Below are 27333 nucleotides of genomic sequence, written 5' to 3'. Positions count from 1 at the left end.
TATAAACAAGGTCTCATCCCCATATTTGTTAGAATCGAACACTAAGGCAATGAAAAAAAGTTGTGATTACAATTTCATCTGTTTATAAACTGTCCAGACCAAAATATACTATTTTCTTTCTTATGCTGCCACTGTGTAGTATGACTCTTCCACCCCTGACGCCTGCTAGTAAAGAGATAAGCTTCCATCTGACCAGTCACTGAAACACTCTGACCAGTCACTGAAACACATATAAAGATTACTTGTATTAATGGATAAAAGACTGAAAATGTTGCTCAAAGTTTATTTTAATATTAAGTTCATTCATTTTTTAAGGATTTATTTATTATGCATTCAATGTTACGCTGGCATGAACATGCAGAAGAGGGACATGCCAGGTCTCATTACAGATGGTTGTGAGTCACCATGCGGCTTATGAGAATTGAACTCAGGACCTCTGGAAGAGCAGTCAGAGCTTTTAACCTCCGAGCCATCTCTTCAGCCCCTTAAATTCACTTATTAAGCTATCCTATTAACAAGCAACGTAGAAAAAAAACTTCCAAATTTCTAACCACATATAGAAAAGTGGCAAAATTTTTCTATGACTTTAAATAATTTATCTATAACTCAAAGACTACTACATGTCAATGGCTTAAAACATAAAAACCATTAACCTTTGATTTCAAGTCACTGATTTACAAAAACTTTCATAAAATCTTGAGGTTGTCCACTTTACTTATAAAATATTTTCCTGCCGGGCGGTGGTGGCGCACGCCTTTAATCCCAGCACTCGGGAGACAGAGGCAGGCGGATCTCTGTGAGTTCGAGGCCAGCCTGGTCTACAAGAGCTAGTTCCAGGACAGGAACCAAAAGCTACAGAGAAACCCTGTCTCGAAAAATCAAAAATAAATAAATAAATAAATAAAATATTTTCCTTACAGATCTAATACCTGCTATTTCCGGCTACAGAAATAATTCCTGAAATACCACTTCAGGGAAAAATGAAGTGGGTGGACAAATCAGGATAGGCAGCCCCCAAGCCAGCACACTGTCTCGGGTTGGTTTAAAACTGTTTTCCCAGAATGCCTTTTCACTCAGTGTTCTATTCAGTAAGTTTCCTACAAACACTGACATTTTTTCTGGTCCCTGCATTAACCCCTGATGGTTATCCATGTACTCAGAAGTTATCTAATTCAAAGGTACATACATATAATTTCTTTCTTTCTTTTTTTTTTTTTAAGACAATGTTTCTCTGTGTAACAAACAATCCTAGCTGTCCGGGAACTAGCTCTTGTAGATCAGGCTGGCCTCAAACTCACAGAGATCCACCTGACTCCTGAGTGCTAGATTTAAAGGTGTGCGCCACCACTACCTGGCCAAAGGCACATATGTAATTTAACCTTTAAAAGCTCGGGAATAGGGGCTGGAGAGATGGCTCAGCGGTTAAGAGCATTGCCTGCTCTTCCAAAGGTCCTGAGTTCAATTCCCAGCAACCACATGGTGGCTCACAACCATCTGTAAAGAGGTCTGGTGCCCTCTTCTGGCCTGCAGGCATACACACAGACAGAACATTGTATAATAATAAATAAATATAAAAAAAGAAAGTGATGGATTTGTGCATTTGTGTAAAAAAATCCAAATATATTATATACATGTATGAAATTATTTAAAACATCAAAAAAGCAAACAAAGATGGGGTGAAGTCTCACCATTAGTTGAATGATTTTTAGACAGAGATTTTTTAACCCTGGCTCAAATAATATTTTAGGCTGGATATTTATTTGTTGGTAAAACTGTCCTGTACACTGAAGAATGATTAACACTGTGGTACCAAGAATTCAAATTTTGAGTTATGATAGCCAAGGAGACTCTATACATTGCCGAAAACAATGTCTACTGATATGCACCACTATGCCAAGTTTATGTAGTACTGGGGACAAACTCAGAGCAAATTCATACTAGGAAAGCTCTCTACCAAGTGAATTACATCCTCAGTCCTCCTAGTTTAATTGTACAGTAGAAGTTTTCTCTTTCCCCATATTAGAAATGATAATCTCTGCAAATAATCTCCATACTGAAGTCCCAACTAAACCATGCAATAAAGCTATACAGAAACGGACTGGTGAGTACTTCTAAAAGTGAAGATTGTTTTTAAAGCATCTATTGTGTTCTTTCCCATGTACAATGCTATTCTATGAGCTAAAGAAGAATATAAAGCAAAGGAAGTGATACAGAATACCCAAGATCAAATTTAATGTGTTAAGTCCAAAACTGGTTCATTATAAAAACATGGCAAGAGTTCAAAAAGTTCATTCCCACAAACTGTAACAGAAAGTCAACACCCTGACAGGAATCTGATCAAAGTCTAAAATTTAAATGGCCTTCAGCTACTGTTTAAAGTCTTAGGCAACTAGCCTGGATTAAAAGGAGAATTCCAAGATGGCTAGAGCCACCTAGCGAGATTCTTGAGATTCTGTCTCAAAAAACAAAAATAAAAATGAAGCTTTAAGCAACATAACTTTAGGGAGTTACGTGACAGACATAAATGGAACAAATATTTCAAAATGGTGATGGCAATAAATATTTCCCAGAGCAGATTCTGCCATTTAGCTTTGTACCTCCAATATGAAATGCAACCTTAGCGACTTTAGGAGAAATACCAAAAACCAACCCAGTCCTCAAAGCACTCACAATTCAGTATGAGTGAAAAATCATAGTATCACTATAATGAGATAAATGCCATAACATGTGTTAAGTCTACTTGTAGAAAAGGATAAGTACAGGACCAAACTGACGACACACGCAGGTGTATGGATTAACTCTTACAGTCCAATACAAAAGAGTAGGAGAAAGGCACAGGCAAGACAGGACAGAGGGGAGAAAAGCCTTTTGCAGAGACAAGGAGTCATAATGTGATCCGTGATTTTAAAGTTGACTTTTTAAAGTATCTTCTAAGAGTTCGTTAATTTGTAGTTTCATTTCTGCAGTTATTAAAACACAGAATCTAGGTCAAGTGTTGTTTTCAACATACTAACATTGTTCAAAGTTATCTTTCAAAATGCTTAATTTCATATCTACAAATGTACACTATCTCCCTGATGGTATTTTTGATAACCATTGTGTTTAATACATAGACATCTGAAACAGTTTTTAAGCCAGGCCACATTATTATTTTTTTTCTGAATTCTTTTTTTTTTTTATTGAGAAAAGGAGAAAAAAAAAAAAAACAAGTTTCCACCTCCTCCCAGCCTCCCATTTCCCTCCCCCTCCTCCCACCCTTCTCCCCCTCCTCCCACTCCTTTCCCCCTCCCTCTCCAGTCCAAAGAGCAGTCAGGGTTTTCTGCCCTGTGGTAAGTCCGAGGTCCTCCCCGCTCCGTCCATATCTAGGAAGGTGAACATCCAAACTGGCTAGGCTCCCACAAAGCCAGCACATTACGTAGGATCAAAACCCCGTGCCATTGTCCTTTGCGTCTCATCAGCCCTCATTGTTCGCCATGTTCAGAGAGTCCAGTTTTATCCCATGCTTTTTCAGTCACAGTCCAGCTGGCCTTGGTGAGCTCCCAATAGATCAGCTCCACTGTCTCAGTGGGTGGGTGCACCCCTCGTGGTCCCGACTTCTTTGCTCATGTTCTCCCTCCTTCTGCTCCTCATTGGGACCTTGGGAGCTCAGTCCAGTGCTCCAGTGTGGGTCTCTGTCTCTATCTCCATCCATCACCAGATGAAGGTTCTATGATGATATGCAAGCCACATTATTGATTGAAGATTTTACAGCTTCTTTTCAAGTACTCAGTACCCATGCTGACTGGGTACATTCAGGCAGGTGCCCAAGGGTGTTAAAGTGATATAGGCTGACATAGCACCTTGAGACGTGACAGCAACTGCTTGGCCTCCTCCTGACACCCACCACCCTTCATTAACTAGAGATGGAAAATTAGATTAGAGATGGAAAATTCCTAAAGAAGAAAACAAGGGATTGGGGTTCCATAATAACTCTGACCTTCTAACCCAAACAATGCTTAACAAAGGGAACCATGCCTGGCTGTGGTGGCGCACGCCTTTAATCCCAGCACTCGGGAGGCAGAGGAAGGTGGATCTCTATAAGTTAGAAACCAGCCTGGTCTACAAGAGCTAGTTCCAGGACAGGCTCCAAAACCACAGAGAAACCCTGTCTCGAAAAACCAAAAAAATATTTAAAAAAAAAATGAACAAAGGGAACCATGATGCCTAAAGAACAGAAACTTCGTGAGGAAGACAAACTTAATAAGATGACCTACAGTCAAATACTTCCTTATGTTACAAAGAAATACATGGTTGTACAACACTTAACTACTCAAGAGGCTACAGCAGGACTACTGCAACTGAAAGACAGCCTGGGAGACCCAGTGAGTTCTAGCCAGCCTGGTCTATAGAGTGAGATCCTCTCTCAATCAAACAACTTGAGTGTGATGGTATTTGCTTTAACCCCAGTACTTGGGAAGCTAAGGCAGAAAGATTATTGTACATTTGAGACTTTGCCTTAAAAAAAAAAAGAGTAAGAAGAAGACATAAGGCAAAGTAAACAAAAACCACCTGAGGAAACAGGAGGAAGATTTTTTTCCTGATTTTGATAATGAGCCAAAAGTCACAGTCTTCTAAGTGACAAGATTTGACATACCAAGGGACACATCTGCATGGTTCCTTCTAACCCTGAGATAAATCTTCTATTTTAATCCCTAAAGTTATAGTGCTTAATTTTGTTTGCTGGAATAATGGGAAGGAACAGCAGATAACAGTGAGTTCTGTAGATAAGTGTTCCATATTGTAAGAGACATCTGCTCTGTAGCCTTGACACCTCCCCAGATAATAATCATATGCACTGCATGAATGAGAGGTAATGTTGCATCATTTCTGATCTTTGACCTTAGTGAATGTTTTGAATTCCTTTACTACAGACCTGTTCTAGACTTCAACCAAATGAAGTTCGGAGTGATGAAAAACAAATAGGACTTGCTAGCTATTTCCTACAAATCTTGTGGCCCCTCTGTGCACATATTGTAAACTATTGTTTTTATGGTACAAATTACATATATTTGGCCTGCATCATTTCGATAGGAACTGAGTGTTACTTACTCACCAGATTCATCAAAAACAAAATACCCTTGTTTCTATGTGTTTAAGGCTGAAGTATCAATAATCTGTTGCTACTATAATTCACCAGAACATTTCAAAATAAGGCAGATACCATGAAAAATCTCACACAATGAAAACAACATTGTCAATAATTTTAGTACCCCAATATAAAACACACCACAAAAATCAAAGTAGGAATAAGGCAGAGGCCAGTTGAAGGAGTTTTCATTTTATAGGGCTGCTGCAACTTCCATCTCTAGTAAGTCTTTCAAATATTCCCGACATCCACCCAGCTCTAAATGACTTTTGTATTAACAATCATGAAGAGACTTTTAACACAGAAACAGATTAGTTCCTGTCCAGAAAGAGTGGTTGACACTGTAATCCAGCACTTGGAAAGTTAGGCAGGCAGATGGCCACAATATGAGAACCCATCTTAAAAAAAAAAAGCAAGCAGGGAATGGTGGTACACACCTTTAATCCCAGGACTCTGGGAGACAGTGGCAGGAGGATCTCCTAGTTTGAGATCAGCATGGTCTACAGGGTTCCAAGACAGCCACGGCTAAATGAGCCCTGCTTTAAAATATTAAGCAATTTCGTTTTTTTTTTACATTTATGCTTTTAGGACAAAAAAATGGCATCATTCTTTAGAGACAGTGGTTGAGACATTATCAACTCATGAATATTAAACATTCCACAAGTAAATACAAATTCTGTACATTCCGTGGCACCAAAAAAAATTTCCCTTAAAAGATATTTGGTTTCCTGGCAATTGATACCACTACAGATAAACTGCATCACAAAAAAATTCCCAAGGCACTACTGAAATCTATACATCTATATTTCTATACTACACTTCTTCATAGTTAACTATTTATACTATAATATGTATATATATATTTCTATACTTCTTCATATTTAACTCATAATTTTAAAGTCTCCAGCTTCTAAATATCAAACATAGTTTATTACACTTCAGACATAAGAAATCTACTAGGCTCAAAGCTGTAAGAAAGAAGTATGGTGGTTCTGGTGTCAGCTTAATTGGATTAAGAAATTTCTAGGGCACCAAGGAAGCACAGCTTTGTGTCTGTTTCTAGGGAGAATAAACGGAGATGAGAAGACCTGGTCTGAATGTGGGTCACAGCACCCCTGGCTGGGGTCTGGAACTGAAAAGAAGGTAAATAGGAGAAAAGCAATTATGTCCTTTCTCTGCTTCCTGATTTGCTCAGATTAAAACAAGCTGTGAGCCCTCCTGCTGCTGTGCCCTCCCTACATGACAGACTGTGTTCCTCTCTAACCTGAGACAAAATAAATCCTTCCTCTTTAAGCTATCAGATCTTTGTCAGGAAAAAAGAACCAAGGGGCTATGTCTGATTGTTGAAATAAGAGCGGCGGGGCTGCGTCCCCAACACCCCAGCCGCCTGCTAGCTTATGCCCAAAATAACAACACACAAACTGTATTCACTTAAACACTGCTTGGCCCATTTCTATCTAGCCTCTTCTAGGCTAACTCTCGCACCTGGACTAGCCCATTTCTAATATTCTATGTAGCACAACTAGGTGCGCTTACCGGGAAGATTCTAGCCTACGTCCATCCTGGGTCGGAGCTTCATCGCCTGTGTCTACCCAGGAGCCGGGAGCATGGCATCTCTGTCTGAGGCGTCTTACCTCACTTCCTCTTCCTCCCAGCATTCCATTCTGTCTACTCCTCCCACCTATGTTTTAACCTATGAGAGCCAGCCAAGCAGTTTCTTTATTACTTAACCAATGAAATCAACAGATTGATATGACACTCCCACATCACTTCCCCTTTTTCTGTTTAAACAAAAAAAAGGAAGGCTTTAACTTAACATAGCAAAATTACATATAACAAAACAGTTATCAAGTAAAAATTACAATCTTTATCATACTTAAGGAAAACTATAACTATAACTAACTATTCTTTAACTCCATCAAAGACTCCAGAAAGATACAATATTACCTAAGCAAACAAGAAATAAGAAACTTACAAAACTCTAGAAATGACAGAGACATCTTGCTGCCTGGACAGTCACCCAAAGTTCCTCTGTACTATTGGGGCATCAATCTTCAGCCTTCAGGCCCATAGTATCCAGCAGACATTTCCATGAAGGAGGAAAATTCAAAGTCAGTCACTATATGCTTGTCCTGAAGAATGTCTTGCAGACTCTTTCATGAATCAGGAACCCCGAAAGACCATCTCACCTTTAGGCAAGTTTAGCAGTCCTCTCTCTACGGGTTCTCTGTGTCCAGTTTATGCAATAGTCCAGGCAAGAACAGTTTCTTGCCCAAATGGCTATCAAACTCCATAAGGATCCTCTTTGATGCCCATCTTCTTCTTGAAGTAGATTGGTGCTGCCAGGAGCAGAGTATCTCATTGTCATGAAAAACCCTAAGTTATTAAAACATTTAAAATGCCATATTCTATAATCTTTGAAAAATATGAAGAATGCCTATCTAAAATATATCTATGTACATCTAGAAAATCTTAACTAACATGACTACAAACTTGACTATTATGATTATCTATTAACAACCTATATACATTACATTTTTAAGTGAACTACACAATCACAATACCTTAATCAAGATCAGAAATAAATATACATATAGCAAAATTGACCTTAAATCTCTATCAATAAAGCAAAATCTATACTAATGCAAATTATTCATATCTATATCATTTCCCCTTTAAATGTTAAAGAACGTTTATAAACCATATTTGGGAACATGGGCGCAGTTTTTTCTCTCCAAACTGCTTCCTGCTGAATGGGGGCGTCGTTAATTAGGTCTTTCATGGTATAACCTGTGTGCTAGTTTCATCTCAGTTGGCAGTTGAGCAAAGCAATTTTCTGAAGATGTTCACAGCAACCCTTCAGGAGGACGTGGTCCATCATACCACATTGGAATGGAAGCAATCCACAGACTCTCACTCTCTGTGAAAACAAAATAAGAAACTCCTTTCCAAAGCATCATGTCCTTAAATCCAAATTTCAAAGTCAAGGCATTTTCAAAATATCTATGTTGGATTAGTTCAGCAGCATTTATAAATAAATATCTTTTAGCAGTTGTTGCTCTTTCCTCAGCATTCAAACAATTCAAAGAGAGCATAATAGCATACAGTATCAAAATTCTCTGTCTATTTTCCATCTTTGTACAGCTTTGTTTTAACCTCTATTTCGTTTATTTTTACTTTTAACTTTTTGCTTTTTGAGACAGGTTCTCGGTATCTTTGACCTAGAATAACTCTGTAGACCAGGCTGTCCTTGAACTCTTAGAGATCCGCCTGCCTCTGCCTTCCGGGCATTGGGATTAAAGGTGTACACTACTACACCTTGAACTCACAGAGATCTGTTTGTCTCTGCCTTCTAGGCACTGGGATTAAAGGCGTGTGCTACCACACCTTGAAGTCACAGAGGTCAATCTCCCTCTGCCTCCCAAGTGCTGGGATTAAAGGTGTGTACTACCACACACAACAACTCTCTTCCTTTTTTTGTTTTTTACTTTAAGAACTTCAACTTTTAGTCTGCATATATTTTTAACACTGTAAATCATTTAAAATTTTTCTTTGTCTTTGACGCTCTCTTTACTCTATCTCTGTTTTTCTGACCACATGAGTCTTTAATTTACCAAGCAATATCAGTAGGACTAAAGCCGTGGCTTTGCCAGCTAGATGTAGCCCATTCCTTAGCTTTCTGCCATTCCAACCTTGTGGCTGAGGTACCGGCCAGAGCCGCATTCAGTGCCACAAGTCTACAGTGTTTCAAGGTCCCTGCCAGCAAGCGAGCTTCAGCAGCCTGTGCTTGCGTAAAAGAGTCAGAGTTTGCCCTGGCAGGACAGCCCAGAAAGCCAGCATTTTTAAACAGCGCAGCTTTTTTCCTGCTACGGCTGAAAACCGAAAAGCATGCGTTCAGCTTTTCTTCAACACCGTTTAAGTGTTTCGTGGCAGGACCTCTTAAGAGCTGCAGGGTTTTGCAGCTGAAGCTGAGTCAGAAAGCCTCTCTTAGATGAGAGCGCTTGCTTGCCTGTAGCAAGCAGAGCAGACCCGAGAAATTGTCGCTACCAAGAAAACACGCTTTACTCTTTCCCAAGCTTTCTCAGGCTTTCAGTGGATACAGTCCACACGTCTGGGCGCCATTTGTTGAAATAAGAGCGGCGGGGCTGCGTCCCCAACACCCCAGCCGCCTGCTAGCTTATGCCCAAAATAACAACACACAAACTGTATTCACTTAAACACTGCTTGGCCCATTTCTATCTAGCCTCTTCTAGGCTAACTCTCGCACCTGGACTAGCCCATTTCTAATATTCTATGTAGCACAGCTAGGTGCACTTACCTGGAAGATTCTAGCCTATGTCCATCCTGGGTCGGAGCTTCATCGCCTGTGTCTACCCAGGAGCCGGGAGCATGGCATCTCTGTCTGAGGCGTCTTACCTCACTTCCTCTTCCTCCCAGCATTCCATTCTGTCTACTCCTCCCACCTATGTTTTAACCTATGAGAGCCAGCCAAGCAGTTTATTACTTAACCAATGAAATCAACAAATTGATATGACACTCCCACATCACTGATTTCTTCATCCTTGCACTTATTCTCAACACCTACCTCAGTGCCTAGCATACACAGTAAATTCTGGATAAAAACTAGCTAATCTGAATGCTAGTTCCAGTAAATGGGCATTAACTATTTTGCCATTCTGATAGTTCAGTATTATGTGTGTTGTTACTAATAAAGATTCATCTAAATAACTGCTTAGATTTTTTCTGAGTTTTTCTTCAGTGAACTCTTTCCATTTAATAAAAATAAGAAATTGCCATTCTGTTAAGAATGTACAATTTCTGCATATAAAAGACAGAAAGAATCCGGTGAGTGGAATCCTTAAAAACTGCAGGGACATAGGACCCTATCAATGGCCTAACAATTCTAACACTGCTATGGAACACAGGAAAAAAGAAACACCACTAACTGTGTCAACAATTCTACCTGAGTTCCTCTGTATTCTATCCCTTTTACCTAAAAACAAAGCCTCTTAATAGCTGCTTCAAAATACAGTCACAGATCTTTCCAAAGCTGGCAGTTAGAAATCAGAGATCAGTCAATACAGACAGCCATAGTTAGGAGAACAAAATGCTGTGAGATACTGGGGAGGGTGCATGGGGGGGGCACAGAAAAGAAGTGGGCAGGGCAGGAAGAGAAACTAAAAATGCTGCTCACACCCAGACTCAACCTGTGGAATCAGTTTTCTTACAGTTAGGAATAAGACCAGATCAAATAGCTAGATAACCAATGTGAATTCTAGTTTTTATAAAATAATTCCTGTGACAGATAACCTTGGTTGTCAACTTGACTAGATCTGGAATCAACCAAAAGGTAAGCTGCTGAGCATGCCTGTGAGGTACCATCTCATGAACTATCTGGATGGAAGGCCTAGCCTAAACATTTGATGACAGCAGACACAAGAGCACACGAAGAAGGAAACTGATTTGTGCGTGCCTGTTTTCACTCCTGGTGAGTTACCTCTCCTACTGCTGTGGCCGCATTTCTCCCTGGTATCAAAGCCAGCTTCCTGAGGCTCCAATATAGACTGAAGACAGAGCGCTCCAGGACTCCCCCAGCCTGCAGCGTCAGACTGAGACTGTACATCTTCTAGCATTACAACCTCTCAGCCTCTCTAGTGTGTGACAGCCACTGTGGGTCTACACAGACCATGCTGTGTAAGCCAGTCTAATAAATTCAATATATAATCCTCATTCTCTAGCTCAATTATGTGATGGTAAGCAATAAGCTTTCTTTTATTTTATACTTCAGTTAGGAAAAAAGTTCAGCTTTTTATACTTAATTTTCTTCAGAAACTATTTTTCAAGCAATTTTAGAATCTATTTTTGAGAACTGTTAAATGCTTTAGACTTTTTAATTACTTGTATTTAAAGGGCAGACAACAGAATTTGGTAGTCTGTATTTTAATGTATATTTTACATTTAATAAAACTTATAGGCCATGAGAAACTCAAGAAAACTGGTATGGAACATCAGTTTAAGAAGTGTTACTCATTAATGCTGTGGAATATTTGTTTAATGATGCAGATGTGTTGCATTCTTTTATGCTGCATTTGCTTAACTCTGTGACGCTGTGTTACTTTGCCTGTCTACAACACCTGATTGGTCTAATAAAGAGCTGAACGCCCAATAGCTAGGCAGGAGAGAGAAATAGGCAGGGTTGGCAGGCAGAGAAACTAAACAGAAGGAGAAATCTAGGGGGAAAAAAGAGAGAGGAGCGAGAACAGAAGAAGAGGGACGCCAGGGGCCAACCACCCAGACACACAGCCAGCCACAGAGTAAGAAGGAAATAAAGATATAGAAACAAAATGTAGTTAAAGAGAAACAGGATAATTTAAGTTAGAAAGGGTGGCTAGAAATACGCCCAAGCCAAGGCTGGGCATTCATAAGTAAAATATATCTCTATATGTTTATTTGGGAGTTGGACTGTGCCCCGCCCTGCAAAAAAAAAAAAACAGTTACAGAAAACTTTGATTCAGAAACATCAGCCTCATCATCCCAAAATAACATTATAAATATTTTAGTATTAGCTTATTTTAAGTAGTATGTATATATCTGTATGCAAACATGATTAGTTTTACAGTTTCTAACTTCTCAAATTACAATAAATGAAAAAAAATTAAAGCCAAGCATAGTGGCACACACATATAATCTCCGCACTTGGAAGTTAAAAATCAGGAGTTACATAGCAGGTCTGAGGACTGCCTAAGTACACAAGGCCCTTTCTCCAAGAGAGGTGGTGAGAAGAAAAAAAACTATAAACTGTCCAAGATGTGTGGTGTGTGTGTGTGTGTGTGTGTGTGTGTGTGTGTGTGTGCATAGGCCAGAGGTTGACACCAGGTGTCTTTTTAAGTCACTCTCCACCCTCCACTATACTTTATGAAACAGTGTCTCTCCCTGAACTGGGAGCTCACCTATTCAGCTACACTAGCCGGCCAGTGAGCTCCAGGGATCACCTGTTTGGCTACACTAGCCGGCCAGTGAGCTCTAGGGATCTGTTTCTGCTTGCCATATTGACTTTATTTGATGCTCTGGTTCATCTTATGTCAACTTGAAACAAGCTAAAATTGTCTGAAAGGAGGGAACAACCTCAATTGAAAAAATACCTCCATAAGATCCTGCTATCAGGCATTTTCTGAATTAGAAATTGATGTGGGAGGGCCCAGCCCTTTGTAGGTGGTGCCATGCTTGGGCTGATGGGCAAATTGTCCTGAGTTTTATAAGAAAGCAGTCTGAACAAGCCATGGGCAGCAAGGCAGTAAGCAGCTCCCCTTCGTGGCCTCTGCATCAGCTACTGCCTCTTGGTTCCTGCCCTTTCTGAATTTCTGCCCTCACTGCTTTAATGATGGCCTGTCATATGAACTGTGAGTGAAATAAACCCTTCCCTCCCCAAGTTGCTTTTGGTCCCTGTGTTTCATCACAGCAATGGTAACCCTGACTAAGGCATATGGGTTCTAGGAATCCAAGCTCAGGTCTTCATGACTACCTGGTACATTAGTTACTTTTGAAAAAACACTACTTACAGAAGAGTTTATTCAGGCTTATGGTCCCAGAGAGATAAGAGCCTGTTCTGGCAGGGACGCATAACAGGAAGCAGCGGGAACGGGGGCTGCAGCAGGAGGCTTAAAGCTCACATTTTTTTTAAACCATAAGCACAAAGCAGAAAGAACAAATTAGAAATAGTCAGAGCTTTTTATACTCCAAGTATACCCCAGTAACATACTTTGTCTAGCTGCACCTTCTAAACAGCCTCAAACAGCACCACAACTGGGGACCACGTGTTCAAATGCCTGAGACTATAGGGACATTTCTTATTCAAACCACCACACATGGCACACACTTTACAGGCTGAGCCAGCTCCTCATTCTAACTCAGGTACTCATTTTGGAGAGAAAGGAGGCTCAGAAACGTAAACTGACTTGCCCAGTAACATAGCTAGCAAGCACAAACCCTGAATAGGAACGTACAGTCTCCCCAAAACCCTGGTTGAACATTCCTTCAAGTATCACTTGCCCTTTAGTTTCGGAGTCTCCTTCTAGCCATCCATTCATCCACTAAGTAATTTCTCTATCAATCAACACAAGCCAGGAACACTACAGTCACAACACACAGATATAAACACCTCTTTAAACTAAAATCTCATCATCACCGTCAGGGCTTTACTGATGGATGCACAATATGCAGTGGGAGAATATAGATATTTGTGTACTTCATAAAAACTGGTATATTAGCTAACCTTGAGGAATAGATCAGTGCTAGCCAGGTAAGCGAAAAACAAGGAGTGCGAAAGCAGATGGCAGTAACCTATAAGGGAACAGGAAGGTGAGAGATAAGATCAAGTAAAATATGGAAACCCTGTAATAAAAGAATTTAGATTTTACCCAGAGGAAATGAAGAATTATAGATACTTATGACCAAGGTTATCCCATGATTAAAGCTTGGTTCCCATGCTCCCAATTTACTCAGGAGATCTTGTCTTTTTCTACTTCCCATGTAGATTAAATCCATGTATGTTCTCTAGGATTGTGATTTCTAGGCTGGTTTTATTTGCTTTATGTTTAAAAACCACCTATGAGTGAGTACATATGATAATTGTCTTTCTGGGTTTGGGTTACCTTACTCAATATGTTTTCTAGCTCCATCCATTTGCCTGCAAATTTCAAGATGTCATTATTTTTTTCTGCTATGTAGTACTCCACTGAATAAATGTACCACATTTTCCTTAACCATTCTTCGGTCAAAGGGCATTTAGGTTGTTTACAGGTTCTGGCTATGACAAACAATGCTGCTATGAACATAGTTGAGCACATGTCCTTGTGGCACGATTGAGCATCCTTTGGATGTATACTCAAAAGCGGTATTGCTGGGTCTTTTTTTTAAATATTTATTTATTTATTATGTATACAATATTCTGTCTGTGTGTATGTCTGCAGGCCAGAAGAGGGCATCAGACGTCATTACAGATGGTTGTGAGCCACCATGTGGTTGCCGGGAATTGAACTCAGGACCTTTGGAAGAGCAGGCAATGCTCTTAACCACTGAGCCATCTCTCCAGCCCTTGCTGGGTCTTGAGGAAGATTGTTTCCTAATTTTCTGAGAAATCACCACACTGACATCCAATGGGGTCGTACCAGCTTATACTCCCACCAGAAATGCAGGAGTGCTCCCTTTGCCCCACATCCTCTCCAGCATAAGTTGTCATCAGTGTTTTTTTATCTTGAGGGTCTTGGTTCTTACAGGTATTTGTGGGCCTCGCAATGGGTGCTGGGATCCAAATTCTAGTTCTCAAGACTAGGCAGATGTAAGCCATCACTCCAGCTCTGACAAAAGACTTCAATAGAAGGGAGGGGGTTTCCTATCATAACTGAGATAAATGATAGAGGAAATACATTTCTATTTTTGAGATACCAGAACATATTTTAAATAGTTTCTAAGTGCCTTGCTGTTGATTTCCAAGTATAAATTTTAATTTCCAGCTGAAACTGACAATATACAGTATAAAACACAAACTCATTGCAAGCTGGGATATGAAAGCACACATCCCAGAAGCTGTGAGTTTCTGCCATGAAATGTCTGATCAATCTTGCTTTAATTTCTGAAGTCACTTTAAAGACCTACTGATAAAGACTATAAGCATCTTGTTGTTTCAAAACGTATTTCTGATATAAACTCATGTGAAAGCATGTTAAATAATGCCAACTGACTTTCACAACACAAATAAATGGATCGATATTATGGGACAGCAAACGTTAACAGAACAATTGAGTTTACCTTAGAAGTGGGAAGCAACTAAGATCTGCTTCTCTGTAAGAGAACAGTCAAGTCTGAGACTAGCCCTGGAAAAACAGTCCACAAACCTTTACACCATGGCCAGAGCACTTTCTTTACCTTTTTTTTCCCCTTGTTTTTCAAAACTGGAGTTCTCTGTGTAGCTCTAGCTCTCCCAGAACTCACTCTATAGACCAGGCTAGCCTCAAACTCAGAGATCTGCCTGCCACTGTCTCTGGAGTACTGGGATTAAAGGTTGTGCCACCACAACCACAAACACTTTCATTTCTAAAAAGATTACCTAACTAAAATTTTGATTTACTTGAGTTTAGCTCTTCAGAACAATAAAAACAACAAAGACTATAGCTTTATAATCCATAAATTTGATTAATCTCTAAAAGCAAGTCAATCCTCCTCACACAAAGACAGAGAGAAAATTGTAAGCTACCAATGGTGGGGACAAGGATTTTCACTATTGGGAAACACCATAAACACAAAACCAAAATGGTCTTATGTTAAAAACTCACCACAGATGTTATAAACAATGTCACTCACCACCACTGTGAGCATAACAAAAAGTCTGCAAAAAAAGTCAACAATAAAAATTCCTATGCAGGAGCTGGAGAGATGGCTCAGAGATTAAGAGCACTGACTGCTCTTCCAGAGGTCCTGAGTTCAATTCCCAGCAACCACATGGTGGCTCACAGCCATCTGTAATGATATCTGGCGCCCTCTTCTGGCCTGCAGGCATACATGCAGACAGAATACTGAGAATATTGTATACATAATAAATAAACAAATCTTAAAAAAAATCCTATGCAAACAATGAGAAATACAATAAGCTTTAAAACAAATGAATGCTCTCAAAAAAGCAGAAAACACCTTCTTGTTCTGAAAATAAAGAATGATTTTCTAAGTTACATACCTGCAATCTACCTTACCCAGCCTGAGCTCTCTAATCTGATTTCACCAGGTATCTGGAAGCTTATTTATCTGTTGGATGTTCTAATTTTTTTTTAAGATTTAACTTTATTTTATGCATATGTGTGTTTGTCTGCGTGTATGTGTGTACACCACTGGTAGAGACAGGAAGAGGGTGTTAGATCCCCTGGAAGTAGAGTTAATGGCAGCTGTTTTTGAGTCACCATGAGGGTGCTGGGAGTTGTGCTCAGAAACCACTGGGTTATCTCTCTCCAGCCCCAACTTCCCTTTAAAAACAAACAAACTTCCGGGTGGTGGTGGTGCACGCCTTTAATCCCAGCACTCAGAGGCAGAGGGAGGCAGATCTCTGTGAGTTCAAGGCCAGCCTGGTCTACAAGAGCTAGTTCCAGGACAGGCTCCAAAGCTACAGAGAAAACCTGTCTTGAAAATAATAATAATAATAAATAAAAGCAAACAAACCAAAACTCAGTTAAAATATATTACCCATTCCTGGCCCTTTTTAAACAAAGCACAGAGACATCATTCTAGTTTGTGACATCATTACAAATGCAGACATCCTCTTAAATTACGGTGCACACAAAGGTGTTACCAATCACCCTATAAAGCCTGAACAAGCCAGCTCTCAAGGCTCCTCTCTCCCATCACCAAGCTGCTACAGACACTATGCAGTCAAAGGTACCTACTCCTAAGAACATACCACCTCATGTTCAAGTATGTTTAAATACAGGGGAACGGGAACAAAAGGAGGCAATGGAACATACACGTCACAAATGCAGGGTGGGGAAGTAAACTGGGCATGGGGCATATGCAGTGCTCCAGAGGTGGAGGCCAGCCTGGCTTACATTAAACCCTGTCTCAAAACCAAAACCAAAAACCATTCATACAAACTCCTCCAATAAAAAGGGGAAATATCTGTCTGTGAAGTGGGGGGTGAGGTAGAGCAAGAAGGAAAGAGGCAGGCTGGTAAAGGCGGTGTGGGGACTGACAAGCACAACGTATAATGATGCAGGCCTATGAAAATGTCATGGAGAAACCCATTTCCTTTATGCTAATCAAAAATTAAAACAACAAAGCTTAAACACAAATGAGTAAGTCTAGGTGCTTCAGTGTATTAATTATGAGGATGTTTTGAAATGGTTCATTCTTATTCAGACTTAGAAAACCTAATTCTGACTTTGAAAAATTCTATTAAAACTTTATTTTTCCCCCCTTTTTAAATTTTGAGACAGAGTTTCTCTTGTGGCCCTGGCTGTCTTGGAACTTGCTCTATAGATCAGGCTAGCCCTGAACTCAGAGATCTGCCTGCCTCTGCGTCCTGAGTGCTAGGATTAAAGAATTCACCTATTAAACTTTTTTGATACTTTCTTATTACAAATTAAATTTTTCAGGGCTAAAAAGGAATGTTAAAATCATGTACTGCTTTTGCAAAGAAATTGAATTCAGTTTCCAGCATCCACCCTGGGTAGCTTATAACCACCTGTCACTCCACCTTCAGAGGATCCAACACCTCCAGCCTTCACAGGCTCCTGCACTTACGTGTATAATGTCTATTCTCTCTCTCTCTCTCTCTCTCTCTCTCTCTCTCTCTCTCTCTCTCTCTGTCCTCTCTCTCTAAAACAGATCTTTCTGAAAAATCAGAATTTTTACCTTCAGAATCAAATCTTATATAATAGTTGGGAAGTAGCCGGGCGATGGTGATGCACGCCTTTAATCCCAGCACTCGGGAGGCAGAGGCAGGCGGATCTCTGTGAGTTCAAGACCAGCCTGGTCTACAGAGCTAGTTCCAGGACAGGCTCCAAAGCCAAAGAGAAACCCTGTCTCGAAAAACCAAACCAAAACAAAACAAAACAAAACAAAACAAAACAAAAAATAGTTGGGAAGTAAATCTAAAAATTTGAGTACATTAATATATTTCTCTATTAAAAGTTGAAACCTTGCCAGGCCTGGTGGCACAGGCCTTTAACCCTAGAACTTAGGAGGCAGAGGCAAGAGGATCTCCAGGAATTAAGGCCAGCCTAGTCTACACAGTGAGTTCCAGGCCAGCCTGGGCCTGATTTGAACTGATTTCAAATCCTAAGCTAATAAGTTGTATGATGCTGACCTGGTCTATTATGATAGACTAAAACATACACTCAAGACACAGTGAAGGAAGTTCCTTCATACCAATTATAAATATTCTTTTTTTTTTTTTTCAAGACAGGGTTTCTCTGTGGCTTTGGAGCCTGTCCTGGAACTAGTTCTGTAGACCAGGCTGGTCTCGAACTCACAGAGATCCGCCTGCCTCTGCCTCCCGAGTGCTGGGATTAAAGGCGTGCGCCACCATCGCCCGGCTCAATTATAAATATTCTAAAAGCAAACCAGGGGTAGGGAGATTGCTTAGGAGATAAAGGTCTAATGATAAAAGCCTCAAGGGTTTAATTGCCAGAACTCACATAAAAAGCTGGAGAGACGGCTTACAGTTAGGAGCATTCCGTTATTCTTGCAGGAGACCCAGGTTTGGTTTCTACATGTTTCTACATGGTGGCTCACCATCACCTGTAACTCCAATTCCAAGGAATCTGGTGCCTTTTTCTGGCCTCTGTGGGTAATAGACGTTCATGCATACAAACATACATACAAGCAAAACATTCATTCATACACATAAACAAAAACAAGTAAATAAAAAAAGCTGAACATGGTAGTATACACCTCTAATCTATGCTGCAGAACAATCTTCATACACTATAAATATGTATTGCTCTCACTGTTAATAAAGAACTGACTGGCCAATAGCTAGGCAGGATTTGGGGGGCAGAGAGACACTGGGAAGAAGGGCAGAGTCAACGAGTATCGAACAAGGCGAAGAACAACATGGGAAGTTCACAGATGAGGTAAACGATCCTTGGGGGAGTACATAGATTAATAAACATGGGAAGTTCATAGATGAGGTAAATGTGCCTCAGGGAACATTTGTTAATTTAAGTTGTAAGAACTGGCTAGAGACAAGCCTAAGCTATTGGTTGAGCAGCTATAATTGGTTACTATATTAGTTATAGTATTATGACTATTATATTATAATAAGTAATAAGTCTCTGTGTGATTATGTGGGAACTGGCAGATGGGATAAAAAAGTCTGCCTATAGATCTCTGAATTCCTACAGCAGCATGGATGACAGAGACAGAAAAATCTCTTCAACAGCAGAACCAACTGTTTAAAAAAAGTGCAGACAAAAAACAATCACACACACACACACACACACACACATCCCACTAAATAAAAAAAAATCTTGAAGCAAATGACAGGGCAATTGAAAAACGAGAATCCAACCCTTATGTGAACTCATACACCTAATTCCCAAAGGAACTACATAATGATCTTAGAAAAATGTTTACTTTAAAAACTAGGCTAGGGGCTGGAGAGATGGCTCAGCAGTTAAGAGCACCGGCTGCTCTTCCAGAGGTCCTGAGTTCAATTCCCAGCACCCACATGTTGGCTCATGACCATCTACAACGGGATCTGATGCCCTCTTCTGACATGCAGGTGTACATGCGGAGTACTCATACATAAAATTAAATAAAGTTTTTTTAAAAAAAAACTAGACTATGCTGACTAATTTTTCAGACATTTTTATTTTATTTACTTTCAACTGATCTGAGAATTATTTTTTCCTAAATGATTTTTGTAAAAGAAATTATCAAACCATAGTAAAGCAAACAACAGATCATATTTTCAGATCACATTAGTCAAAATGTATACTCATTTGATATTTATACTAAAACACACTAGGACTGTTATATTTTAGGAAAAAATAAAATGATTTTAATAGGAGCCTCATTTATAACTGGGGGGAGAGGGAAATATGATAAATTAAAAAGAACAACACATCACGGTGACTTTAATTCCCATGTGTTTTACATGTGGTATATGAGGCCCTTAACCTAAGAAACAAAACCAAACAAATTTAGGAACTCTTGCAAATATTTCTGATATATTACTACCAAAGGAATGTGCGCATTCAATAAAAACAAAACAAGTTCACAATTACTCATCTGATCAGAATATGAAATGACATTCAGAGTATTAACAAATAGAAATGGACAGCTAAGAAGTTACTTCATTAGTTAATGTGAAAGTCCCTGTTAAAAACTTTTAGCATTTTCTGAGGACAAAATTAAAAAAGGAAAGGTATATTTCATAATTATTAAATATTTCACAATTATTAAAATGTCTAAGATGCCCAAGATACCCGCTCAGACTTTACAGATCTTTGGGCAAGATTATGAAGACCAACTCCAAAGCTATAAAGAGAGCCGGGCGATGGTGGTGCACGCCTTTAATCCCAGCACTGGGGAGACAGAGGCAGGTGGATCTCTGTGAGTTCGAGACCAGCCTGGTCTACAGAGCTAGTTCCAGGACAGGCTCCAAAGCCACAGAGAAACCCTGTCTCGAAAAAAAAAAAACAAAAACAAAAAAACAAAACAAAAAAAAAAGCTCTAAGGAGAGCAGAACTGGGGGACCAGCTCAGCAGTGGCAAAGGGGCACAAGGTTGACTCTGGCCACAGAAAACTGTGAAGGCTTCCTACAGTGGGGGTTTTAAAGCTCAGGAGAAGTTATTTAGAGCAGTTGTGAGATCTCACGCTCTTTAATAATAGAACAGACTCCTCATTTGCCATGGAATGGTTCTGAAGTAAGGCCATTCAAATTCAAAATTAGAAGGGTTCTTAGAGACCCTTCCAGACCCAAAGACCAAGAACCGCAACTACATTCACACCCAACAAAACTGGCAAGAAAGCAGTACCTTTACTTAATTGGAGGACATCACAAAGGCTTTCTATGAAGTCCATGTGTTTTGCGCGTTATCTGGGTCTTTCTAAATCCAATAAATTCTCTTGCTCTTACTGAAATGCAACTTTTACTTTTCAAAATATTAATTTTTAAAGCTAATTCTAATTACAGAAGGGCCCCAAGTTACCAAACTGATTCTAGCTACATGACCTTGAAAAGTCTCTTCTTGTAAACCCTAAGCCGAGAGCCCGAAATGAAAGTAAGACCATTAGAATGTAAACTCTATGTTCTGTTGGTCACTCCACCCCTGCCAGTGGGACAGGCAGGCATGAAATGCTTACTGACTGACAGAATCATTGAATCATTTCTGTCCCAAAATATATGTCAAGTAAATACAACCATTTTCTTTTTCAGCTTCCTCCCCCCCCATTATTTTTTATCTAATGGAACCCAGGGTTTCATGTATACTAAACACATCCCACCACTGAGCTGCATCCCTGGAACCCAGGGTTTCGTGTACACTAAACACATCCCACCACTGAGCTGCATCCCTGGCCTCATTTTCTTCCTTTTTAACTAATTAAATTTTAGTCTGCATTACCTCAAAAAAAAATTTAAAGGACCCTAAAAGTAAAATTTCTTATGCAAAAAAGCAGAAATATATTTATTTTTAAATGAGACTCAGGTTTTAAAAAATAGGGGTAAATTATTTATAGCTGGCCACATCACTGTTTTTTACTCTAATTCTCTACCTTTGATCCATTCCTGTACCCAATTTCTTTTTCCTGTGTAAGGGAAGCTTCTGGTCCTATTAGCTGCTTCTATGAGGCCAACTTCCCCTTTGGGACCTGAAAGGTCATTTCTGTAAAGCAAGGGGACTGTACTCATTATTAATTTCTAAAGCCTCTGCTTTAAAAAAAAAAAGTATAATTCTGCTTTCATCCTACCCACGAACGTAGATGTCCTGATGCCTTGGATTGGTGCTCACCCCTCCTGGAATCAAAGAATAGCTCACAATTCGCCTCTCTCCAAACTCTTTACTGTCCCTTGTTATCTGTACCAGACCAAATGAATCCAATCCTGAAACTATTAAATGGATGCAGTGAAAAGCTCCTGGCTTTTGATGACAGAGACCTGGACTGGAATGTAGGTTCTGCTACTAATTCCATACCTAAAACAGTGATGCAGTAACTGTTTTTACTGAGGATTAGTAAAATGTACGGAGTACCTAGACCAGAACCTGACAGGCCTTTCAGAAGCCACATTTCCCCACTACTCACGTGACAAGGACACACAAGCTGCACGGTGGCACGGGTGAGGGCTTTAAAACTGAGCTTACTCTTACCACACTGGTGGTATGGTATCAGAAGCCAGCCTTACCCCGCCAGTGTACCACACGAGTAGAGCAGCCCTCATCAAAACAAGTCCTCAGGGGTCTCACAACTCAGTGCTCCAGCCTCCCAGAGCCCCAAACCACATAGCGGGGGAAATTAAAAGACAGAGTCTCTGGATTTTACCTGAAAGCAAACTTGTCATCTGCTGTTCACTTCAAAGAAGCCACTCGAGATTCTTCCAACTTAAATGTACAGGAAGTAAGCTAATTTAACGTGCTGCAAGTACTCTAACTTGTGTTGACTTTCAATCATAGGCGATTAAAAGCAGGAACAGAAAATAAAATTTCTCACATGATGAAAACACCGAGCTTTGCAGACTCGTACAAACATGTTCAGAAAAGGTGATAGCTTGCTTCTTGATTTCAAAATAGGTCAAGTCTGGCAAGAGCAAGGGGAGGAGTGCTGGGGGCTGGCAGTAAGAGTGACTTAAGAATTGTCACTTTCATTCAAGGCGGTGGTGGCGCACACCTTTAATCCCAGCACCGGAGAGGCAGAGGCGGGCGGATCTCTGTGTTAGAGGCCAGCCATTTTTCTGCAAATTAATCATAAACACCACGGCTTCCTTGTTTTGGCAAGCTTGTCATCCTCTCCCACATTCCTTGATCACATTGTAAACCAAAGCACTAAAAGGCCTAGTTTTCACTACCTAAGTTTTGAGGTGTCTGATCAAACGCACCAGAGTCTCTCCCTTCTCTAGGCTCTTCAGTCCTTCCCCTTCTCCTCGGGTCCACGCCCCCCCACCCCCACCAATCTCCCTAGGTACATCCTTTCCTCAACTCTAACTTCCCCTCATCTGTGTCCATACTCCCCTTACCCACGCTGGGTCCCAGCTTCAACCTCCCATTCCTGATCTTCTGGTCCTTCCTTTGCTCCTCTTCTGCCCAAGCTTCTCACTCACTCTTTTTCCCCGTCCAGTTCCGCTACCTGCCGCCAGCACACACCTGACCTTAGAGAAGCCCATCCCTTCAAGACAGAACTTGTAACAGACAGACCTGCTCCTTCGCCTGGCATTCATTCCCACCAGCGCTGGTCCTGTCTAGGTCCTCCTCATTTTGGGGGCATTCTCCTCTTTCTGAATGTTGGCTTAAAAACCCAAACCCTTTTTCTGACCCCAAACAGCTCTCCCGTGTGACCCGGCAAAGGCCTCTACTCTGGCTGGCCTATCGCACTATTTCTGACTCTGAACCTGGTACCTACCAGAATCCTTCAAGGAAATCAAGTGCCACAAATACCAGTCCACCAAGTCCCCCGTTTTGACACCTGATATTCATGTCCTTCCCATCTCCCAAGCCAGGAGAAAGTGGAAATGTAGACCCTCCTCCGCATGCCTCTAGGGACCGTACCCCTACTCAGCAGGTAGCCCAGGAGACCCCTCCACAGCCCAGGTCCGTGTTCCTAACTCCAGGCCGGCAGACTTCTCCCCCAAAGCCCTTCTCCCCATCTGACCCCGGTCTAGTGACCCCGTCTCTGACCAGAGGCCGGGCTGCTACCCCTGTAACCCCCTCCCCCAGTTTTGTTACAGTCCCCGCCCAAGAGTCCCGCTGCGAGCCGGGCGGGCTGCGCTCCCTGCCCACGGGACTCGAGCGCAGCCGCCTCTCCCGCGAGGTCAGGGCAACCAGCGCCACTCACCTCCGCGTCCACCACCTCGTGGTAGGCTGGCGGGGGGTCGAAGCCACCGCCACCTCCGCTGCTCCCGCCGCGGGAAGGCCCGCCGCCGTCCCCGCTGCCGTCGCCCCGTGGGCCGCCGCCCGGCCCCGGACTGGGGCCCCCGCTATCCATGGGCTCGTAGCCGCCGTAGTCCAGGCCCGGCCGCTCGTTGGTGAGCAGCGCCACGGCCTCGTTGATGTCGTTCTTGGCCAGGCGCAGGGCCTTGCGGATGGTGGCCGGGTCCGAGAAGCCCATGCACAGCAGCGTGGTCATGTGCTGCTCCTCCTCCGATTCCATGGCTCCGGCTTCAGAGCCGCGCCGGCCGGCGGGCGGGCGGCGAAGCTGCGGCTCCCGGGCCTGGCGGACCGCGCAGCGCTGCTTCGGCGCCGGCTCCGCACCCGGGCGGAGGCCCCTACGCTCCTGCCCCGCGCGCTCCGCGGCCGCGGGGCCAGGGTTGGGCGCGTGCGTGGGCGCCTTGAGCCGAGCCGGAGCGGTGAGGCTCTCAGGCGCGACCGGCCGGCCCAGCCCTGCGCGCCGCCATGTTGGCCTGCTCCTCCTCCTCGCGGGACCGCGCCTCCGCTCCCGGAAGCGGCACTAGCGGCGTTCGGCGGGCCGTCCCCGGGCGCGGGCTGCGCGGCGCGGTGTGTGTGCGCGTGTGTGGGTGTGAGTATGTGTGTGCGCGTGTGTGGGTGTGCTTCTCCAAGGAGAGGACCAGGGAGGGGCGCGCATGGAGCGTGGCTGAGGTGAGAGGCCGCGGCGCGCCGGGCGAGAGGGAGAGTCCTCCGCCGGCGCCTCCGCCCGCCCCTTCCCCGGCAACAGGTCCCCTCTGGGACGGGAGGGGCGGACGCGGAGCGGCTCGCTAGCGGGCTGAGATCCGCCACCGCCCGGGCCTCCGTGGCCTGATGCCACTCGCGTCTCATAGCGGGCGACTCCAGCTGCCGCTCCCGGAGCCCTGCTCGGTCCTCCTGAAGTGTTCTGCGGTCCGAGGAAAGTGATCCCACGCGCCGCCGAAGCCCTTCTCGCCGCCCACGGACACCGGTGCCCGGCTCCGCGCGACAAGCACCTCCGCATACCATGGACCTCCCACCCTCCAGTCGCCTTCTCCGGAGACCCTCAGGCCCTGAACTCCCTCTCCTGACCTGTCCCACCAAACCTGAGTAAACTTTACCAGACTTTTTTTTAGCTGAAATCCATGGAAAATCTAAAATACACCACCCACCATCACCCCAATCCGAAATAGAAATCTCGGTGCTCTGTATGAAAACATCTGAAAATGCAAACTGCATTGCCGTCCTCCGAAACATGCTGGGCATCTGTCCCATCCTGGTTCTGTCCACCAACCCGCCTTTCTACCTGACTCTTCAGCCCAGGGCGTTTTCTGTCTCTGGGGCTCACCTATGTTTCTGTCTTCCGGCTTTTGTCTAGCGTTTTGCCTCCTGTTTCCACTTCAGCATTGGCATTGCCGAGTCGTTTTTGCTAGTTCCCTCTGCCCTTTTACCCACCTCAGTTTCCTCTAAATCCCATTTCTTCTAGGTTCTCTTACAAGAGCCTGATTTTTTTCCTTCTCTCCGCATTACTTGTTTAGTTCATCGCCTCTGATCCTCTTCTTGAACCCAAAGTCCCCCCCAGCCTTTCCTTCTCACGCCGTTAAATCATTTCTCCACATACCCCAAATCTAAAATTATGGAAAATACCCAGAACTTTTATCTGCGTTCTCCCTGCCAATCTTTTTTCCTTAGACCGTGATGATTTCTTGCCTAGTAACTTGACGCTTAGTTTACCAACACCAGTGATTTGACTTGCTGGGTGGGCGAATTTATCATTGTAAGTAAAGGCACTATTTCTGTTGTTCTTATTAAAGTCTAGGTATTGGATTTGGTCACAGAGCAGACACCTACATAAAGTTTTATTAGGATAGCAAGTTCTGGGAGTGGGGCAGTGATTCAGTGAAGTTTTAAGTACATAGAGTAGATAAAGAACAAAAGTAGTGAGGCTGGAGAGATGGCTCAGTGGCTAAGAGCACTAGGATCCCATTCAGTTCCCAGCATCCACATGGCAGCTCACAACTGTCTAACACCAGTTCCAGGGGAACCGACACAGATATACATGTAGGTCAAATACCAATGCACATTTAAAAAGAAGAACAAAAGTACTTTGAGGTAAGCAACTTGTCATAGAGGATACACCGATACAATAGTACCGTAGGTCAGGATGTAAGACTTTAAGACAATCCTGAAGCCATTTTTGACAATTCTGAATCCTCTCAGCCTCTGTGCCATAGTGCTTCCCCTCCTCCCCTGGGAACCAAGGACCTAACTGCTACACTCGCAGGTAGTCAGTTCCTGAACAATTACCCATATACGTATGCTTTGGTTCGGTCCCCTGGGAAACGGGGTCAAAATGACCTCTTACCTCATCTGATCTGGCAACAGCTCTCCAGTCAATTATTGGTAATAGCCCTTTCAAATAAGCCAATCAGAATAGTCAAAGAACAACCCCTCTTGCTTCTGTGGCCCCTTTAAAAGTAGACTGTACCCGCTATTCGAGGTCCCTCGGCTTCCCGAATGCTGGGGGACCCTGTCATGACAGAATTAATAAAATCCTCATGCTTTTGCATCGGCTGTGGTGTATGAGATGGTCTCTGGGGGCGACTCCTTCTCGGTGTTTGGACGCTAGAGTCCAACAAGGACACCTGAAATCCTAGCACTCAGGAAGCTGAGCCAGGGAGGATCTCAGTTCAAGAGTATCCTGAACGACAGAGCAAAACCTTGTCACAAAACAGAGAGTACCAGTTACCAAGTCAGGTACTAGGATGGCTTGTGATGCCCCGGGGTGCAAAAAGACTATTTGATGATCAAAGGCTAAGTGAACCTTAGCATTCTACCCTGTGTTTGCAGAGTTAAGCCAGCAGCTGAATTACTAACTGAATTAGATGAGCAGATAGTAACAGCAACAACAAAACATTTGCCACTAAGACTGGAGCTAGAACTGGAGAGGCAATGAGACAGAGCTGACCCATTCAGATGGCACATAAAAGGACTCATCAACAGTGGCAGGCTTACAGAACATGACAGAGGAAGCTGCGCTTGGCTGAGAGGAGGAAGCAGAGAAAAACAAAGTCTGTGATGAAAACTGGAAAAGAGCCACAAAAGCCTACAAAAAACAAGGAAGGCCATTTTTGAATCAGATCCTGGAGTGACTGAAAAGCCAGAGTGTCATTTGAGGATGCAAGAGTAAGACCGGGCTTTTTTGCATTTAAAAAAAAAAAAAGCAGCCGGGCGATGGTGGTGCACACCTTTAATCCCAGCAGAGGCAGGCGGATCTCTGTGAGTTCGAGACCTGCCTGGTCTACAGAGCTAGTTCCAGGACAGGCTCCAAAGCCACAGAGAAACCCGTCTCGAAAAACAAAAACAAAAAACAAAACAAAACAAAAATCTAAAAAAAAAAAAAAGCAAATCTTGTTGAGTAAGCCGGGTGTGGTAGCTCATGCCTGTCATACCAGCCTGCAGGCTGAGACAGGAGGATCAAGAGTTCAAGATCGTCCTTAGCTGCATAGTGAGTCTGAAGCCATTCTAGGCTACAGGAGTCCTAGTCCTAAAATACATACATACATATCCTGCTAAATTGGGGGGTATAAGTGGGTCCTGTGGTATGAA

The 27333-nt window shown here is 42.6% G+C and overlaps 1 protein-coding gene across 2 annotated transcripts in view; it reads right to left on the bottom strand.

Moving 5' to 3' along the window:
• The window catches only part of Usp24 (ubiquitin specific peptidase 24), a 140115-nt gene extending 116028 nt beyond the window's left edge, over nucleotides 1-24087 (bottom strand). The window contains exon 1 of one of the 2 annotated variants that reach the window (XM_075945478.1): nucleotides 23660-24087. In XM_075945478.1, the coding sequence (XP_075801593.1) occupies nucleotides 23660-23974 (315 nt within the window). In that variant the 5' untranslated portion in view covers nucleotides 23975-24087. The remainder of the gene's footprint in view (nucleotides 1-23659) is intronic. The other variant, XM_075945477.1, reaches the window with a different exon arrangement.
• Nucleotides 24088-27333: the final 3246 nt, after the last annotated feature.

Source organism: Microtus pennsylvanicus, chromosome 13 (genome assembly GCF_037038515.1).
Source record: "Microtus pennsylvanicus isolate mMicPen1 chromosome 13, mMicPen1.hap1, whole genome shotgun sequence".
NCBI lineage: Eukaryota > Metazoa > Chordata > Mammalia > Rodentia > Cricetidae > Microtus > Microtus pennsylvanicus.
Note: the sequence above shows the minus strand (reverse complement) of the source record. Positions and strands in the feature narration are given on the sequence as shown.